The following is a 21,414-nucleotide window of genomic DNA, read 5'->3' as shown; positions in this document are numbered from 1 at the left end:
CTTTGATGGAATACCAGCTACAAAACCCTAGGGTGCCACAAAGTCAGCTGCCTCAGTTTCACATCCATGAGTGGCCATGGATGAGAGACCTTTGTGACATCCTACGGGTCTTTGAGGAGTCCACAAGGAGGGTGAGCTCTGAGGATGCGATGGTGAGCCTTACAATCCCGCTCTTGTGTGTTCTGAGAGAATCCCTGATTGACATCAGGGATAACTCAGATCACACAGAGGAGTTAGGGATAGCATCCGATCCGTCACAGCTGGAGAGTAGGTCCACACATCTGTCCGCTTCACTGCGTTTAATGGAGGAGGAGGAGGAGGAGGAAGAAGAGTTGTCCGATGATGTGATGGTGATACAGGAGGCTTCCGGGCAACTTCGAATCGTCCCATTGTTGCAGCGCGGATGGGTAGACATGGAGGATGAGGAGGAAATGGAGATTGAACTTTCCGGTGGGGCCAGAGGAGTCATGCCAACTAACACTGTGGCAGACATGGCTGAGTTCATGTTGGGGTGCTTTACAACCGACAAGCGTATTGTCAAAATCATGGAGGACAACCAGTACTGGATCTTTGCTATCCTTGACCCCCGGTATAAAAACAACATCTCGTCTTTTATTCCGGTAGAGGGGAGGGCCAATCGCATCAATGCTTGCCACAGGCAATTGGTGCAGAATATGATGGAGATGTTTCCAGCATGTGACGTTGGCGGCAGGGAGGGCAGTTCCTCCAGTAGGCAACCAAGTTCTCACCGGTCCACACAAACGAGGGGCACACTGTCTAAGGTCTGGGACACCTTGATGGCACCCCCTCGCCAAAGTGCCGCCACGGAGGGTCCTAGTGTCACCAGGCGTGAGAAGTATAGGCGCATGTTGCGGGAATACCTTTCCGACCACAGCCCTGTCCTCTCCGACCCCTCTGCTCCCTACACGTATTGGGTGTCGAAGTTGGACCTGTGGCTTGAACTTGCCCTATATGCCTTGGAGGTGCTGTCCTGTCCTGCCGCCAGCGTCCTATCTGAGAGGGTGTTCAGTGCAGCCGGTGGCATCATCACTGACAAGCGCACCCGTCTGTCAGCTGAGAGTGCCGACCGGCTCACTTTGATAAAAATGAACCACCACTGGGTAGAGCCGTCATTTTTGTGCCCACCTGTGTAAAGCACCCCAACATGAAACTCCATGTCTGTACTCAACCTCTCCAATTCCTCCGCATCCTCATACTCATCCACCATAAGCGTTGCACAATTCTGCTAATACTAGGCTCCCTCCACCCTGATTTCCCCCAACTCTGCTGGTTAGAGGCTCCCTCCACCCTGATTTCCACCAACTCTGCTGGTTAGAGGCTCCCTCCACCCTGCTTTCCCACAACTCTGCTGGTTAGAGGCTCCCTCCACCATGAATTGGTCCAAACTGGGGGTTTTTAGAGGCTCCCTCCACCATGAATTTGCCCAAACTGGGCTGTTTAGAGGCTCCCTCCACCATGAATTTGCCCAAACTGGGCTGGTTAGAGGCTCCCTCCACCATGAATTGGTCCAAACTGGGTTTTTTAGAGGCTCCCTCCACCATGAATTTGCCCAAACTGGGCTGGTTAGAGGCTCCCTCCACCATGAATTGGTCCAAACTGGGGTTTTTAGAGGCTCCCTCCACCATGAATTTGCCCAAACTGGGGTGTTTAGAGGCTCCCTCCACCATGAATTTGCCCAAACTGGGCTGTTTAGAGGCTCCCTCCACCATGAATTTGCCCAAACTGGGCTGGTTAGAGGCTCCCTCCACCATGAATTGGTCCAAACTGGGGTTTTTAGGGGCTCCCTCCACCATGAATTGGTCCAAACTGGGGGTTTTTAGAGGCTCCCTCCACCATGAATTTGCCCAAACTGGGCTGTTTAGAGGCTCCCTCCACCATTAATTGGTCCAAACTGGGCTGGTTAGAGGCTCCCTCCACCATGAATTTGCCCAAACTGGGCTGTTTAGAGGCTCCCTCCACCATGAATTTCCCAAAACTTGGCTGTTTAGAGGCTCCCTCCACCATTAATTGGTCCAAACTGGGCTGTTTAGAGGCTCCCTCCACCATGAATTGGTCCAAACTGGGCTGTTTAGAGGCTCCCTCCACCATGAATTTGCCCAAACTGGGCTGTTTAGAGGCTCCCTCCACCATGAATTTGCCCAAACTGGGCTGGTTAGAGGCTCCCTCCACCATGAATTGGTCCAAACTGGGTTTTTTAGAGGCTCCCTCCACCATGAATTTGCCCAAACTGGGCTGGTTAGAGGCTCCCTCCACCATGAATTGGTCCAAACTGGGCTGGTTAGAGGCTCCCTCCACCATGAATTTCCCAAAACTTGGCTGTTTAGAGGCTCCCTCCACCATTAATTGGTCCAAACTGGGCTGGTTAGAGGCTCCCTCCACCATGAATTTGCCCAAACTGGGCTGTTTAGAGGCTCCCTCCACCATGAATTGGTCCAAACTGGGTTTTTTAGAGGCTCCCTCCACCATGAATTGGTCCAAACTGGGCTGGTTAGAGGCTCCCTCCACCATGAATTTCCCAAAACTTGGCTGTTTAGAGGCTCCCTCCACCATTAATTGGTCCAAACTGGGCTGGTTAGAGGCTCCCTCCACCATGAATTTGCCCAAACTGGGCTGTTTAGAGGCTCCCTCCACCATGAATTTCCCAAAACTTGGCTGTTTAGAGGCTCCCTCCACCATTAATTGGTCCAAACTGGGCTGTTTAGAGGCTCCCTCCACCATGAATTGGTCCAAACTGGGCTGTTAAGAGGCTCCCTCCACCATGAATTTGCCCAAACTGGGCTGTTTAGAGGCTCCCTCCACCATGAATTTGCCCAAACTGGGCTGGTTAGAGGCTCCCTCCACCATGAATTGGTCCAAACTGGGTTTTTTAGAGGCTCCCTCCACCATGAATTTGCCCAAACTGGGCTGGTTAGAGGCTCCCTCCACCATGAATTGGTCCAAACTGGGCTGGTTAGAGGCTCCCTCCACCATTAATTGGTCCAAACTGGGCTGGTTAGAGGCTCCCTCCACCATGAATTTGCCCAAACTGGGCTGTTTAGAGGCTCCCTCCACCATGAATTGGTCCAAACTGGGGTTTTTAGGGGCTCCCTCCACCATGAATTTCCCAAAACTTGGCTGTTTAGAGGCTCCCTCCACCATTAATTGGTCCAAACTGGGCTGGTTAGAGGCTCCCTCCACCATGAATTTGCCCAAACTGGGCTGTTTAGAGGCTCCCTCCACCATGAATTTGCCCAAACTGGGCTGGTTAGAGGCTCCCTCCACCATGAATTGGTCCAAACTGGGTTTTTTAGAGGCTCCCTCCACCATGAATTGGTCCAAACTGGGCTGGTTAGAGGCTCCCTCCACCATGAATTGGTCCAAACTGGGTTTTTTAGAGGCTCCCTCCACCATGAATTTGCCCAAACTGGGCTGGTTAGAGGCTCCCTCCACCATGAATTGGTCCAAACTGGGCTGGTTAGAGGCTCCCTCCACCATGAATTTCCCAAAACTTGGCTGTTTAGAGGCTCCCTCCACCATTAATTGGTCCAAACTGGGCTGTTTAGAGGCTCCCTCCACCATGAATTTGCCCAAACTGGGCTGGTTAGAGGCTCCCTCCACCATGAATTGGTCCAAACTGGGCTGGTTAGAGGCTCCCTCCACCATGAATTTCCCAAAACTTGGCTGTTTAGAGGCTCCCTCCACCATTAATTGGTCCAAACTGGGCTGTTTAGAGGCTCCCTCCACCATGAATTTGCCCAAACTGGGCTGGTTAGAGGCTCCCTCCACCATGAATTGGTCCAAACTGGGTTTTTTAGAGGCTCCCTCCACCATGAATTGGTCCAAACTTGGCTGTTTAGAGGCTCCCTCCACCATGAATTGGTCCAAACTGGGCTGTTTAGAGGCTCCCTCCACCATGAATTTCCCAAAACTTGGCTGTTTAGAGGCTCCCTCCACCATTAATTGGTCCAAACTGGGCTGTTTAGAGGCTCCCTCCACCATGAATTGGTCCAAACTGGGCTGTTTAGAGGCTCCCTCCACCATGAATTTGCCCAAACTGGGCTGTTTAGAGGCTCCCTCCACCATGAATTTGCCCAAATTGGGCTGGTTAGAGGCTCCCTCCACCATGAATTGGTCCAAACTGGGTTTTTTAGAGGCTCCCTCCACCATGAATTTGCCCAAACTGGGCTGGTTAGAGGCTCCCTCCACCATGAATTGGTCCAAACTGGGCTGGTTAGAGGCTCCCTCCACCATTAATTGGTCCAAACTGGGCTGGTTAGAGGCTCCCTCCACCATGAATTGGTCCAAACTGGGCTGGTTAGAGGCTCCCTCCACCATTAATTGGTCCAAACTGGGCTGGTTAGAGGCTCCCTCCACCATGAATTTGCCCAAACTGGGCTGGTTAGAGGCTCCCTCCACCATGAATTTGCCCAAACTGGGCTGTTTAGAGGCTCCCTCCACCATGAATTTGCCCAAACTGGGCTGGTTAGAGGCTCCCTCCACCATGAATTGGTCCAAACTGGGTTTTTTAGAGGCTCCCTCCACCATGAATTTGCCCAAACTGGGCTGGTTAGAGGCTCCCTCCACCATGAATTGGTCCAAACTGGGCTGGTTAGAGGCTCCCTCCACCATGAATTTCCCAAAACTTGGCTGTTTAGAGGCTCCCTCCACCAATAATTGGTCCAAACTGGGCTGGTTAGAGGCTCCCTCCACCATGAATTTGCCCAAACTGGGCTGTTTAGAGGCTCCCTCCACCATGAATTGGTCCAAACAGGGGTTTTTAGGGGCTCCCTCCACCATGAATTTCCCAAAACTTGGCTGTTTAGAGGCTCCCTCCACCATTAATTGGTCCAAACTGGGCTGGTTAGAGGCTCCCTCCACCATGAATTTGCCCAAACTGGGCTGTTTAGAGGCTCCCTCCACCATGAATTGGTCCAAACTGGGTTTTTTAGAGGCTCCCTCCACCATGAATTGGTCCAAACTGGGCTGGTTAGAGGCTCCCTCCACCATGAATTTCCCAAAACTTGGCTGTTTAGAGGCTCCCTCCACCATTAATTGGTCCAAACTGGGCTGGTTAGAGGCTCCCTCCACCATGAATTTGCCCAAACTGGGCTGTTTAGAGGCTCCCTCCACCATGAATTGGTCCAAACTTGGCTGTTTAGAGGCTCCCTCCACCATTAATTGGTCCAAACTGGGCTGGTTAGAGGCTCCCTCCACCATGAATTTGCCCAAACTGGGCTGTTTAGAGGCTCCCTCCACCATGAATTTGCCCAAACTGGGCTGGTTAGAGGCTCCCTCCACCATGAATTGGTCCAAACTGGGTTTTTTAGAGGCTCCCTCCACCATGAATTGGTCCAAACTTGGCTGTTTAGAGGCTCCCTCCACCATTAATTGGTCCAAACTGGGCTGGTTAGAGGCTCCCTCCACCATGAATTGGTCCAAACTGGGTTTTTTAGAGGCTCCCTCCACCATGAATTTGCCCAAACTGGGCTAGTTAGAGGCTCCCTCCACCATGAATTGGTCCAAACTGGGCTGGTTAGAGGCTCCCTCCACCATGAATTTCCCAAAACTTGGCTGTTTAGAGGCTCCCTCCACCATTAATTGGTCCAAACTGGGCTGGTTAGAGGCTCCCTCCACCATGAATTTGCCCAAACTGGGCTGTTTAGAGGCTCCCTCCACCATGAATTTGCCCAAACTGGGCTGGTTAGAGGCTCCCTCCACCATTAATTGGTCCAAACTGGGTTTTTTAGAGGCTCCCTCCACCATGAATTGGTCCAAACTTGGCTGTTTAGAGGCTCCCTCCACCATGAATTGGTCCAAACTGGGCTGTTTAGAGGCTCCCTCCACCATGAATTTGCCCAAACTGGGCTGTTTAGAGGCTCCCTCCACCATGAATTTGCCCAAACTGGGCTGGTTAGAGGCTCCCTCCACCATGAATTGGTCCAAACTGGGTTTTTTAGAGGCTCCCTCCACCATGAATTTGCCCAAACTGGGCTGGTTAGAGGCTCCCTCCACCATGAATTGGTCCAAACTGGGCTGGTTAGAGGCTCCCTCCACCATTAATTGGTCCAAACTGGGCTGGTTAGAGGCTCCCTCCACCATGAATTTGCCCAAACTGGGCTGGTTAGAGGCTCCCTCCACCATGAATTGGTCCAAACTGGGTTTTTTAGAGGCTCCCTCCACCATGAATTGGTCCAAACTTGGCTGTTTAGAGGCTCCCTCCACCATGAATTGGTCCAAACTGGGCTGTTTAGAGGCTCCCTCCACCATGAATTTCCCAAAACTTGGCTGTTTAGAGGCTCCCTCCACCATTAATTGGTCCAAACTGGGCTGTTTAGAGGCTCCCTCCACCATGAATTGGTCCAAACTGGGCTGTTTAGAGGCTCCCTCCACCATGAATTTGCCCAAACTGGGCTGTTTAGAGGCTCCCTCCACCATGAATTTGCCCAAACTGGGCTGGTTAGAGGCTCCCTCCACCATGAATTGGTCCAAACTGGGTTTTTTAGAGGCTCCCTCCACCATGAATTTGCCCAAACTGGGCTGGTTAGAGGCTCCCTCCACCATGAATTGGTCCAAACTGGGCTGGTTAGAGGCTCCCTCCACCATTAATTGGTCCAAACTGGGCTGGTTAGAGGCTCCCTCCACCATGAATTGGTCCAAACTGGGCTGGTTAGAGGCTCCCTCCACCATTAATTGGTCCAAACTGGGCTGGTTAGAGGCTCCCTCCACCATGAATTTGCCCAAACTGGGCTGGTTAGAGGCTCCCTCCACCATGAATTTGCCCAAACTGGGCTGTTTAGAGGCTCCCTCCACCATGAATTTGCCCAAACTGGGCTGGTTAGAGGCTCCCTCCACCATGAATTGGTCCAAACTGGGTTTTTTAGAGGCTCCCTCCACCATGAATTTGCCCAAACTGGGCTGGTTAGAGGCTCCCTCCACCATGAATTGGTCCAAACTGGGCTGGTTAGAGGCTCCCTCCACCATGAATTTCCCAAAACTTGGCTGTTTAGAGGCTCCCTCCACCATTAATTGGTCCAAACTGGGCTGGTTAGAGGCTCCCTCCACCATGAATTTGCCCAAACTGGGCTGTTTAGAGGCTCCCTCCACCATGAATTGGTCCAAACTGGGGTTTTTAGGGGCTCCCTCCACCATGAATTTCCCAAAACTTGGCTGTTTAGAGGCTCCCTCCACCATTAATTGGTCCAAACTGGGCTGGTTAGAGGCTCCCTCCACCATGAATTTGCCCAAACTGGGCTGTTTAGAGGCTCCCTCCACCATGAATTGGTCCAAACTGGGTTTTTTAGAGGCTCCCTCCACCATGAATTGGTCCAAACTGGGATGGTTAGAGGCTCCCTCCACCATGAATTTCCCAAAACTTGGCTGTTTAGAGGCTCCCTCCACCATTAATTGGTCCAAACTGGGCTGGTTAGAGGCTCCCTCCACCATGAATTTGCCCAAACTGGGCTGTTTAGAGGCTCCCTCCACCATGAATTGGTCCAAACTGGGTTTTTTAGAGGCTCCCTCCACCATGAATTGGTCCAAACTGGGCTGGTTAGAGGCTCCCTCCACCATGAATTTCCCAAAACTTGGCTGTTTAGAGGCTCCCTCCACCATTAATTGGTCCAAACTGGGCTGGTTAGAGGCTCCCTCCACCATGAATTTGCCCAAACTGGGCTGTTTAGAGGCTCCCTCCACCATGAATTTGCCCAAACTGGGCTGGTTAGAGGCTCCCTCCACCATGAATTGGTCCAAACTTGGCTGTTTAGAGGCTCCCTCCACCATTAATTGGTCCAAACTGGGCTGGTTAGAGGCTCCCTCCACCATGAATTGGTCCAAACTGGGTTTTTTAGAGGCTCCCTCCACCATGAATTTGCCCAAACTGGGCTGGTTAGAGGCTCCCTCCACCATGAATTGGTCCAAACTGGGCTGGTTAGAGGCTCCCTCCACCATGAATTTCCCAAAACTTGGCTGTTTAGAGGCTCCCTCCACCATTAATTGGTCCAAACTGGGCTGGTTAGAGGCTCCCTCCACCATGAATTTGCCCAAACTGGGCTGTTTAGAGGCTCCCTCCACCATGAATTTGCCCAAACTGGGCTGGTTAGAGGCTCCCTCCACCATGAATTGGTCCAAACTGGGTTTTTTAGAGGCTCCCTCCACCATGAATTTGCCCAAACTGGGCTGGTTAGAGGCTCCCTCCACCATGAATTGGTCCAAACTGGGGTTTTTAGAGGCTCCCTCCACCATGAATTTGCCCAAACTGGGGTGTTTAGAGGCTCCCTCCACCATGAATTTGCCCAAACTCTGCTGGTTAGAGGCTCAATCCACCCTGATTTTCAAAACAAATGTTGGTGCCAACCTCAACTTACTACAAGGGCCAAATTCACTGCTGGTGACAAGCTCTCCTCACTGCAAGTGCCAAATACACATGTTTCAAGGTGTTTTCCTACTGTCAGAGAGGTGGTATTGAGTGTGTAAAGTGTGTAGTTGTTAGGCTGTGATGTTGGGGTAATAGAGGGTCTTTGGTGTGTTAGATGCCCCCAGACATGCTTCCCCTGCTGTCCCAGTGTCATTCCAGAGGTGTTGGCATCATTTCCTGGGGTGTCATAGTGGACTTGGTGACCCTCCAGACACGGATTTGGGTTTCCCCCTTAACGAGTATCTGTTCCCCATAGACTATAATGGGGTTCGAAACCCGTTCGAACACACGAACATTGAGCGGCTGTTCGAATCGAATTTCGAACCTCGAACATTTTAGTGTTCGCTCATCTCTAATGTTAATATATTGTGCAAAGTCCATTCAGATGAATGGGATGTCTACAGAAATTTCTGCATTCTATCTGCGTGTGAATATACCCTTCAGATGCATAAACTTTTTGGAAATATTTCTATATGTGATGTGGTCATGTAAGCTGACCCGAATATAAGCCGAGGTGCCTAATTTTACCCCAAAAAACTGGGAAAACTTATTGAGTCGAGTATAAGCCAAGGGGGGGAAATGCAGCAGCTACTGGAAAATTTCAAAAAATTAAAATGGCTGGAGTTTTTGGGTGCAGTAGTTGCTGGGTGCTGGGAAAGGGGAGGGGGTGTTTTGGTTGTCTGTCTGCCCCCTTGAGGACTGTTGTTTTTTTTTTTGTTTTTTTTTCCCCACTTGGAATTCAGTCTGGCTGAATATAGGGGATCTGCAGTGCTCCTATTAACCCCTTCCCGACGGAACGGGAGCACTGCAGATCCCCTATATTCAGTAGACCGGGCACTTTCAGACACAGGGATACCTAATGTGTATGTGTTTCACAGTAATTTTCTACTTTTATATGTATTCTAGGGAAATGAGTGATTTAGAACTTTTATTTATTTTATTTTTTATTATATATTTTTTAAAAGATTTTTTTTTCTTCACTATTTTATGGGAGATTCTATACATTACTATCGCGGCTGGTCATAGACATCCCCCCCTCCCCCCCCCAAAAAAAAAAAAAAATTCCTTTATTTTTTTTATTTTTTCTTGACTCGAGTATAAGCCGAGGTGGGCTTATACTGGGGGGGGCAAAAACTGTGCTGAAAAACTCGGCTTATACTCAAGTATATTCGGTACTCTGCAGTATATTGAGCACAATGGCATTTAACAGTTGCTCAGAATATATGATGGGATATATTAAAGTGGTTATCCAACTTTTTAAAATTGATAGGACATCAATTTTAGATTGGCAGAAGTCTAACTGATGGAACTCCCGTAGATCAGCTGTCAACTGGTGCAATACTCACTACGGTCACTATTAAAAATACAGCGAGTGAGCCGTACCATTATGGGGTTGGATAACCCCTTTAAAATGATGTAAAGAAAAAAAACCTGGCCCTTTGTATCTATAAATACATTGGAATTTTCTGAAGCGTATAACTGTAAAAAAGCCAAGAAATATAGATTTTTTTTTTTCTAGGGGGGATTGATCACATGTGTGACTTTTATTTCTTTATTTGTAGATAATTATCTTGCCTAGAGATGGCTCTCTTTGGAGTGGTGCAATGTGGTGCCCATGTCCATCAGTGTGCCCACTTAATTCGGGCAGGGGTGCACAGTAACACCTGTCGCAGCCTACACATGACTACCAGATATGCTGCTAAAGAGTACTATGATGTAGTTGTTGTCGGTGGAGGTGCTGGTGGGATCACCATGAGTGCTCGTATGAAGAAAAAAGTTGGAGCTGGAAAAATTGCTGTCATCGAGCCAAGCGAGGTAATGGGAATCTTATGCTATTTTTTTACATTAATGACCCATATCCCCAATTCATAGTAATGAAGAGAACAGGAGTCTGCAGTGCTGCGTATGCAATGCTACTACTTCATTCACTCCTTTTATGGGACTTCAGCATTTCCATAAAGATATGACCTCAACTCCTATCCTGTGATTACTCCTTCAGTAATGTTAGCGAATGGAATCACATTGCGCCCCCTAGTGTGACGTGTCCAGTCAAACATGCATCTCACTCACAATCATTGAGTAGTGTAAATGGACATAATAATGCATGATGTATAAATCAATGATAGTTATTATCATTACAATTACTGCTATTTATATAGTTAAAAATCATGGTTCTTTGTTTCTTAGTTATATCTGGGGGACAATTAGAATTGTTTGGAGGCAACCATGTAGAAATTGTAATAGTAGCTATATTGGTTGTAACCTAACTTTTCATGGAACACAAGAACATGTGTGATAATATGATTGTAGACATGAGAGCTCATACTTCTGCTTTGTTTAGGTTCACTACTACCAGCCTATGTGGACACTTGTTGGCGGTGGCGCAAAGAAGCTGGTAAGCTCCGCGAGATCTACTTCAAGCTTAATACCATCTGGTGTTAAATGGATCAAATCAGAAGTAAAAGGTTTTGATCCGGACAAAAACTGTATCCGTATTGATGACGGCAAAGAGGTAAATATAATGTGGGGAATGAATATAAGGAAACTGAAAATTCACATTACCAAAATAACATAACTGTGTATTCTGTTACTGCTGGAGAAAAAGAAGATGTCACATACTGGAGATTAAATACCCATCTCCGTAAACTGGCCATACACATAGGACTGCTGTCAAGTTACCCTCTGATCGTTGATGTCATTGCCTAACTTTCTCACCATCAATATTAAGTTGTGTAGATTTCGTATACAACTCAGACCAGTTTTCTGGTGTGAATGATAATAAATATGCCAGGGAAAGACCCTACCCTGCCCCACCCTATTGTGCAGAAAGTGGATAATGGAGTCTGTGGCACATTTTACCAATTTACTCTCATGTTGTTGGTCACACAAGCCTTGATACTTGTACACTTGTAGAGGTTCCCACAGGCAGTGGCGTAACTAGGAATGGCGGGGCCCCGTGGCGAACTTTTGACATGGGGCCCCCCCTCCCCAAACCGATGCCGAAGACCTCGACTGACCCCCTCCTCCGCACTCTATTATGTCCCATAGTAAGCCCTGCACACAGTATTATGTCCATTAGTGGCCTCTGCACACAGTATTATCCCCAATAGTGTCCCCTGCACACACAGTATTAACCCCTATAGTGTCCAATGCACACAGTATTAACCCCTATAGTGTCCCCTGCACACACAGTATTAACCCCTATAGTGTCCAATGCACACAGTATTAACCCCTATAGCGTCCCCTGCACACACAGTATTAACCCCTATAGCGTCCCCTGCACACACAGTATTAACCCCTATAGTGTCCCCTGCACACACAGTATTATCCCCTATAGTGTCCCCTGCACACACAGTATTATCCCCTATAGTGTCCCCTGCACACACAGTATTAACCCCTATAGTGTCCAATGCACACAGTATTATTAACCCCTATAGTGTCCAATGCACGCACAGTATTAACCCCTATAGTGTCCCCTGCACACACAGTATTAACCCCTATAGTGTCCAATGCACACACAGTATTAACCCCTATAGTGTCCCCTGCACACACACTATTAACCCCTATAGTGTCCAATGCACACAGTATTATTAACCCCTATAGTGTCCAATGCACACACAGTATTAACCCCTATAGTGTCCCCTACACACAGTATTAACCCCTATAGTGTCCCCTGCACACAGTATTATCCCCAATAGTGTCCCCATATGTCCCACTGTGGACACCTATAAACATTTATTATACTCTGGGGTCTGAAAAGACCCCAGAGTATAATAATCGGAGACCCGGGGGATTAAAACCATTAAAAGAACAGAGATAGTTGCTTACCTGTTCCTGTCGGCCGCCGCTCTTGTCCAGTTTTAATGACGTCAGACGTCACATGACCCGGGAAGCTGGCCTGGGTCATGTGACGTCAGACACGAATGACGGAGGCCTGGCAGGATCGTGGAGAGGTAAGTAACACTGTTTTTTATGTTCCCTTACCTCTCCGGTCCGCAGATCATTATACTCGGGGGTCTGCAAAGACCCCCGAGTATAATGATGGCCTCTGTGGGCCCCGCGGTGTCACTTGCCGATCCCGGCCCAGCCAGGATCGGCAAGTGAATAGGGCCCGTAACGGACTTAAAAAAAAAAAAAAAAAAAAAAAACGCAGCGGTAGCGGCTGTCACCGGGCCCCCTAATGGCCCGGGCCCTGTGGCAGCTGCTACTGCTGCTACCACGGTAGTTACGCCCCTGCCCACAGGTCTAATGCAAAGCCTACAAAACATGAACAGATTCAGTCTGAGCTATATTGACTCAGTAATACAAATGGTTGGAAAAAATATTTGGTCAGGATTGTTAGATCTACTGCTATTATGGCCAGGACAATTTCTGATGATTGGATTCTAGGCATCTAGACAACCCGTCGCTGTTCTGTATCTGTTCTTATATATTTAGGTGATAATTGTCATATATGGTGTATTGCATGCATTTTCCAGTTCTGTACACATTGCCTTTGTATTGAGGTTTTTTTTCTCTTATAAGTATGATTGTAACAGGTACATTATGACTAAATATGATTGTAACAGGGACACTGTTAACTATAATGATTGAGGTCCACATCACAGACCCATCAATTTCAATAAGATATTGAAGGAAGAGTTTTGTCTCAGAGTGTAGCCTAAGGACTGATAACAGTGGGCAGACAGGTTAAGATGACTTATCTAAAGTTCAAAGCTACATATTAGGAGGACACTTCGTGTTATTTACCATGGTGTAGACAAATATATACAATATACAGAGGTAGTAAGAGTAATTCAGTGCACTCATGGAAACATGACTTCTAATCATTTGTTTTCTTGCTTTCCAGATAGGCTACAAATATTTGATCATTGCTCTTGGGCTCAAATTGCAGTTTGAAAAGGTAAAGTATTACTTATATCTGCTGTATCTGAATAGTCTACATGACTAAATGACGTAATGTTAATTTTCCTAGATAGGAAAAATAGATGTACTGCTCAAGAGACCAAGTCCACAATCTGCGTTGACATACTGTGTCTGATTTATTAATGTAACAATTATGATATGCTACATGTTTGTAAAGCAAAATTGTGTTATCAGACATTAACAAAATAGAATCCACATGGCATAGATAATAAAAGAATCAGAGGTCTTCCTATCCCACTATCTTCTGTGCCAGTACTATTGTGACCAGACAATCTGTAGTACTGCAGACCTACCTGTATGACACGGCACACATTTGAAAATTCATAAAAGTGACTTCCTTATATGTTTTGTGATAATGTAGCTGGCACAAGTAATAAAGGCAGGGGAACGTTACCAGTTTCTTCCTGGTGCATTGAGTCATCATATCACAATATCAGGCTCTTATCTTTTTACAGAGCAAATAGTCAGGAGAGTTAATATTCAGTGTAGGATATGGAAATTTCCCACATTGCAGTATAATCTGACTAGGATTGCTGTTGAGCTGGATTAGACTGTGAAAATTATGGTAAATCCACATTTAAGTGTACACAAACTTTATGGCCCTGTGTATATACATGTGCAGCAACACTGTTTCTGTCCATAATATGACTTGTATTCTGTATCTTTAGTAATTTTTTGCCTCTGCAGACTTAATCCAGAATTTCAGTTATCCCAGCATTGTTGGGTGGATACAGATGCTGTGAAGTCTGCTATAGGGAACACATTGAGAAAACAGTAGATTCTGTTCTTGATACTTCTCTTATTTACTCAGAAGCAACATAGAAGACAATATACAGAAGTAGTTAGCAGTACTGATGTGAATAAAATTATAGGGTGAGATAGAAAACTTACTATTAGTTTCAGCAGCATCCCTACACGTGGTTTCTGGTTTTCTATCTCTCACTTGGCTCTTCTTCCCTCCTGCCTCTCTCCCCTTCATAGATATTTCTGGGCACAGGTAATTTAAAGAATTTAGTTAGCTGCAGTCCATCTGAAGAGACCAAGACAGATTCAGCAGTGATTTCAGAAGTAAAGTCAGTTTAAGATAAAGGATACAGCAGAGTAGGATATATTGTTTTTCTAAGATAAGATATATTACGAAGTTTCTTATATTTACTTCTATTATTTGCAGACATGGCTGTGACTACCAGTGTAGCAGACATAGCAGATGCTATAGGGTCCATCAGCTAAGAGGGCCTATTTACACAGAGACTTAGAGTGCAGTGATACCTACAGATAATGGAAGGGGATGTGGAAAACTGAATGCACCTCCATTACTTTACTGGGATATTATAATGCCAGCATGTGACATTATTATAATTACTTTATCCCTGTTCTATGATTAGGTTCTCTGACATCACTGTGTTTATTATCGCTGTACTGTGATATCACTGTGTGCATTATCTGTAATTTAAAATCACTATATGTATTATCTCTGTGTGTAAAGGAGACCAAAATAATCATACATGTTTCAAGTCCTGAACTTGCTGATTGTTGTCCATAATTCTTTTCATGTATTCCTTAAGATAGGCCATTAATGTCTTCTGTTTAACTGTTCAGAGATGTGCCCAGCATAAATTCTATACAGTGCACGGAGCTGGAAACAGTTGGCTCCATGCCCTGTATAGTGGTCAGGTACAGTTACTGCAGCTCAACTCACATTGACGTCAATGGGAAGTAATCTGTTACCCTGGCACTTGGCCACCATACAGGGCACTTAGTCAGCTGCTTCCGACACTGTGTAATGTACAACACACTGACCATGCACACCTTTGAACAAATGATCCATGGGGGAACAGCTGTTTGGCCGCCACTCATCAGATGTTATGGCCTATCCTCTTTAAGGTGGTCATGGTATGATGGGGCCCCATTACAGGTTTCGCTATTGGGCCCCATGGTTTCTTGTTATTCTGCTCTGATCTCTGCTGCTTATTGACAATTGAAGGCAGAAGCCGGGCTGAATCCACCTCCAAATCAGTGCCAGTTTCTGCCATGTGATCAGGCCCTTACAATAGAGTACACATCTGCAGCCTTTTCTTAAATAAGATCCATTTGTTTGTGCTGCAAGTGAATAGAGTTTTCTAAACCACATTCACATGCATTATACTCTTTTCATTGAAGATTTTGGAATCCACACTGAAAATCGGTTATAAATACTCTACATGTCAATGTGGTCATAAAGATCTGGCTTTAGTTGACTGTAATGGTAGTATCAGGTTTCTATATTGCTAAGTTTAGACCATAGCTTTGCTTTGGAGGAGTTACAGGTGGACCTACACTTCTATAATAGGGAACTGCATACAGAGCATTGTGATAATACAGTAGATCAGGGTAACAGCTCATAAATCAGCATCTTTTATCCATTAGCATACACAGGGTTGATTATAAAAAAATTAAAAAAATACAAGCTGCTGTAAAGTGAGGCCTTTAGACAATGTCCTGTAATTGCTTTGCAACTTTATAGAAGTCTCTTTTTCTTATAAAAGGAAGGTCGCTGCCTCATAATTCACCATAAGTACTGTATGCCACAATTGGAGTACTTGTCTTGTTTGTGTCTGATTTTACAATATGTGCCCACTAGGTGGTACTGTTTGCTATTTCACAACATGCTTTACACCATAGTCCATAGTTGAGTGCTTCAGCACTTAAAAGACTAATCCCTTCTGAAGTTATATATAATTCCAGAAATGTGTTAGAGGCAATATATGGGTTCAAAGAACTGTACAGTATAGAATGGCATTCAACAGCATCTTGTGCCAATGCAAATGTGCACAGTACTCATAAACAAATATATGGGGAAAAATTAGCAGCACATACTGGTGTCTATCATTATAACACGAGACCCCAAAGGGTCCAATAACACCAAGTAAAAGACAGCCAAAGGCCAGGGGCCCCACATGGTATAAACGCCATGTGGCATAAATTGCTGTGTTTTACAGTCAGGGCAAAGCGGATGGGATTCTGGTGAATCCCATGACCACTTTGCGGTAAAAACTGCAGTGCAAACACTCCATTATTTCCAAATCCGAAGAACACAGGACTGCACTTTCGGTCCTTACCTTTACTCATACACCACTGGTGATTGGGCACTGGAGCTGTATACCCCCCAGGGAGGAACCCCCTAGTAAACGGTTCCATTGCCAGACTGACAGTTGTGTATAACAACTATACTGAAAATATTTAACAGTTTAACAAATTTACTACACCATATACAGCGCGGTGCTGTCCATTTTATATTTTCACTTATTTCCAAATCCGGTGCGGATATCAATTATACCTATAGAAATGCCGGTGGTTTCCCTATAGGTATAATTGAAACAGAAAGTCTGCAGAGGAAACCTCTGTGAACTTTCTGTCTAAAGCACTGCAGGAAGAACCGCGATGTGTTGCCGCCGTGGTTTTTCCCTCAACGCTTTTTTGCCACATGGGGCCTTAGCCAAAGGCAGTGATCCAACTAGAAATCAATATATATTTACATTAATCAAGAATCCGTGAAATCATCATTAATAGTGTCCACAGGTAAAAAGATAATCTTAATAATAATCCACAATCGGACACAGGAGATACTTCCATGGGAATTCCAGTACAGCGGTCAGAAGATAGCTTTTGATTTGTCTGTATATTTGCCCCTTATCTATGCTATATTTTTTTTATATAGTTCTTTCTTTTTTTTTTTTTTTTTTGCACAGGTGAAAGGACTTCCTGAAGGATTTCAGTATCCAAAAATTGGTTCCAACTATTCTGTAAAAACTGTAGAGAAAACCTGGAAAGCTCTGCAGGATTTTAAGAAGGGCAATGCCATTTTCACCTTCCCTAACACACCAGTAAAATGCGCAGGCGCACCACAGAAAATCATGTACTTATCAGAAGAGTACCTCAGAAAAGTAAGCTGACTATGCTCATTTTATGTCATTTGGCATTTAATTTGAGAACCGCCTTCATTTCCCTTCCTATGCATTATCTACCTCAGATTCTACATGGTGGCTAGTGTACAGTACAGTTTCTATACACCTAAGATGTCTACCATATTGACTGATTTCACTTGCTCGGCTTGACTGTTGGCCACTAATAAGTTTTTTTTATGGTAATGGATTTCTTTTTAATCATCCCTTTACTATATTTCGTGACTAGTTAGCTTTGCCCAGCATGCATTCAAGGTCCAGACCTGGGTAAGAGACTGGAATTTTAGTAAGACTATGAGACAGATTTCAATAAAAACTATCACTGAATATTTGGACAATTGCTCTAATGCTCAATGGAATTTGAGTCAAAATACAGATGGTTGCACCTCTAAGTTATATTTCATTCCATTTATTCCTATGGATGTGTCTACCACAGAACTGTCTAGTGACTGTCACAGAATGGGCAAGTGACATGTCAGTGAATCTTTTCACCTTAACTGTTCCTTCCATATTTTGCACAAATAGACAGGAAAACGCTCTGATGCCAACTTCATCTTTAACACATCATTGGGAGTCATCTTTGGAGTGAAGAAATATGCAGATGCATTGCTACAGATAATCAAGGAGCGAGATATTCAGGTCAACTTCAGACACAACCTTATTGAGGTGCAGGCAGACAAACAAGAAGCTGTGTTTGAGAACCTTGATAAACCAGGAGAGACCAAAGTGTACCAGGTAAACCAGATGAGTGCTACTTGTACCTGAGATTAAATGGGGTTATCCAGCTTCCAAAATTTATCTGCAGATACATCTGCAGCAGTTTTAAATACTTACTGTTCCCTTGTCCACTCTTTGCTTGGTTTAATTTTACTTGATGCTCCTTGTATGACTGTTACTTACGTGCAGTAAATCTTTGGACAAACTACATTTCCCATGATTCATCTGCCTACTCTTGCTCTGTGTACCCTTCCATCTCCACTCTCCCCTGTATGCATATTTCCTCCTTTCTACAGGGTCTGTCTTGTTTCTTCAGTTTCTGTAGCATGGCTCTCCCTCTGCTATCTGACCAAGCAATAAATCATTCCTAAGAGTGGCTTCAAGGAGCAAGGAGGTCACATACTACTGTGATGTTTTCTTTGCTGGCTGAACTGCTCACAGGGTATTGAGCTTGGAAATGCAATACCACAGCTTTGGTTAATGACCTGAAAATAAATCCGATGAACCGTGCTGAATTTAAATAAGATATGTTAGGAAGTGTTTTGTATTGATACATCCTGTTATTTGTCTCATATTTTTTTAAAAACTGGATAACCCCTTCAATATGTAGCATTTATTAATAAAATGTTGACAACACATTATGATTCCATGCTAATAAAGAGACCTTCTTTATTCGTCACATTGGCCATTGATTATGAACTTAAACTCCAGCCAGTTCCCAAAATTAGATGCTGGAAAAATTAGATACTAGGCAGACTAGAAAGGTTCTACAAATCACTTCTTCATTTTGGGAATTGCTCTGGGTTCCAAGGTCAAGGACTCCCACCAGTCCTCTTATAGCATGACTTCCTGACATATCAGAAGATAGGATTACCTTTTCAAAACATCTTGCAAGTAGCCCAACGATGCTCATATACCATTACATACTTGACTTTTTGAAGGCAGCATTATTATTGCTCATGTTTTGAATCCAAAAAACATATGTACCTCCAATTTTATGCATGAAATACAGTGTGATTGACTTTTCTTACAGTATGAAATGCTGCACGTGACTCCTCCAATGGGACCACCAGATGTGCTGGTAAACAGTCCTGTGGCTGATGCAGGTGGCTGGGTAGATGTAGACAAGGAGACCCTACAGCATAAGAAGTACCCAAATGTTTTTGGCATTGGTGACTGTACAAACCTTCCAACATCAAAAACAGCAGCTGCCATAGGTAAGAAAATACTATCTGAGTATAACAACATAGTGTCAGCTATAATATTTAAGATCATACAGCTGTCCATCTTTCTGTCCAATATTATTTGCTTAGCGTGTATTGCTCAGGGATACCTAGAGATCTGTCCAAGTACTTGGCACAAGAAACAGCGGCCCACATTTACTAATAGACAGTGTAAACTGAGACTACACATTCTGAAAATGTGCCAGATTTATCACAGTGATTTATGCTGGATGAAATATTTGATGCATCTTTAGACTGTCTAGTCTGAGTTTATGTAATAGATTAGTAATCTATAAGGCTTGGAACATTTGGTCATACATTGTTACACCTTAACCGTTATCAGAAAAATATTCTGAAACTAGATATGCCTAAATTAGAGATGAGCGAACGGGGTTCGATCAAATTGGTATTCGATCGAATATCAGGCTGTTCGAGGTATTTGATTCCAATTGAATACCACGCAGCAAACGCACTAAAAATTTGTATCCCCTCCCACCTTCCCTGGCGCTTTTTTTGCACCAATAACTGTGCAGGGGAGGTGGGACAGGAATTACGACAACGTATACATCGAAAAAAAATCAGAAAAAGTAATTGGCTGGCTAAATCAGGTGACCTCCACTTTATACGAATGGTGGATTTCAGATTCGTTTCATATGAGACTGTGGACTGTGAGACAGGGACAGATGTACTGGTAGGGTTTGCTAGGAATTAGCTTTATTTAGGTAGGAATGTTACTCAAACAGCTCTTTGGGGCTCTGTCTCATGGCAGGCCATTATATGCTAGTTGGGAGAGCTGGCAGCTTGCGTTATGCGGGAGCTGACTTTTTCTCATAGGAATGCATTGACCAGTGTTGATTGGCCGAATACCATACAGTGTACAGCATTCGGCCAATCAACGCTGGTTGTGCCGGAGGAGGCGGAGTCTAAGATCAGTCTACAGCAGTCTCCATTGGTGTCCGATCTCAGATGTAGCAGAGTTGACACAGCGCTGCTACATCTCAGATGTAGCAGCGTTGAGCACACAGCACTGCTACATCTCAGGTATAGCAGAGTTGACACAGTGCTGCTACATCTCAGATGTATCAGCGTTGAGCGCACGGCACTGCTACATCTCAGGTATAGCAGAGTTGACACAGAGCTGCTACATCTCAGATGTAGCAACGTTGAGCGCACAGCACTGCTACATCTCAGGTATAGCAAAGCTGAGCGGGAGCTGACTTTTTCCCATAGGAATGCATTGACCAGCGCTGATTGGCCGAATGCCATACAGTGTACAGCATTCAGCCAATCAACGCTGGTCAATGTATTCCTGTGGGAAAAAGTCATCTCCCACATTAATAATGGCGTAATACAGGGACGTGGGCTTGTTAGATGCCCCCAGGCATGCTTCCCCTGCTGTCCCTGCATTCCAGAGGTGTTGTCATCATTTGCTGAGGTGTCATAGTGGACTTGGTGACTCTCCTGAGTCAAATAGTGGTTTCCCCTGAAACAAAGCTTTTTCCCCCATAGACTATAATGGGTTCGATATTCGTTTGAATAGTCGATTATTGAGGAGCTATTCCAAACAAATATTGAATATTTCACTGTTCGCTCATCTCTATAAACGATAATTCAGTCATAGTTGAAGAATATTGATTTAGGCTTAAAGGGTTTAAATAGGATTTAATCCCTTTAAATTGAATATTTTCAGTAAAATACAAATTAACCTTGTCGAAATAAAACCGCCCTTGTGTTTGCTTACACTACAACTAGTTGTAATGATCACATGAACGGAAGGTTTACTGTGATATGTAATTACTATTTTGATCTCTAATCCACTACATGACACATCTTTTATGGCGTTGTGTTCAGTATTATGCAGTTACCTGAAATAAATGGATTTGGACTTATCTGAACTACTCCCTTAAACATGATGCAATTGCTCACAAGACAATGATAAGCCCAGGGATGACTCTTTGGATGGTCAGTACTGAAACAGCTGTTCTGTGAAAGCTGCAGGCTACCACTTCCAGAGTAATAAGCTTATCTGCACGCTGCATGCGTATATCACATGACTGATAATAAGTCATCTCTTTTGTATACTTGCACTTTCTGGAGTACAGAATGTACACACTTTATGGATGTTTTGTAACACCTTATTAATGACTATTAGATATTGAAGGGATTTTTATTTTGATGCATTTCAGGCAAAATA

General features: G+C 44.9%; 1 protein-coding gene across 2 annotated transcripts in view; it reads left to right on the top strand.

Annotated features, from left to right (window-relative positions):
* Nucleotides 1–21,414, top strand: part of SQOR (sulfide quinone oxidoreductase) — a 37,335-nt gene that overhangs the window by 12,199 nt on the left and 3,722 nt on the right. For both annotated transcript variants that reach the window (XM_075273348.1, XM_075273349.1), the window contains exons 2-7: nucleotides 9,976–10,228; nucleotides 10,755–10,925; nucleotides 13,263–13,316; nucleotides 17,068–17,262; nucleotides 17,806–18,015; nucleotides 19,031–19,214. In XM_075273348.1, coding sequence (XP_075129449.1) covers nucleotides 9,995–10,228; nucleotides 10,755–10,925; nucleotides 13,263–13,316; nucleotides 17,068–17,262; nucleotides 17,806–18,015; nucleotides 19,031–19,214 — 1,048 coding nt within the window. In that variant the 5' untranslated portion in view covers nucleotides 9,976–9,994. The remainder of the gene's footprint in view (nucleotides 1–9,975; nucleotides 10,229–10,754; nucleotides 10,926–13,262; nucleotides 13,317–17,067; nucleotides 17,263–17,805; nucleotides 18,016–19,030; nucleotides 19,215–21,414) is intronic.

The sequence above is a fragment of the Leptodactylus fuscus genome, chromosome 5 (assembly GCF_031893055.1).
Source record: "Leptodactylus fuscus isolate aLepFus1 chromosome 5, aLepFus1.hap2, whole genome shotgun sequence".
NCBI lineage: Eukaryota > Metazoa > Chordata > Amphibia > Anura > Leptodactylidae > Leptodactylus > Leptodactylus fuscus.
This window is presented reverse-complemented; position numbering and strand designations above follow the sequence as displayed.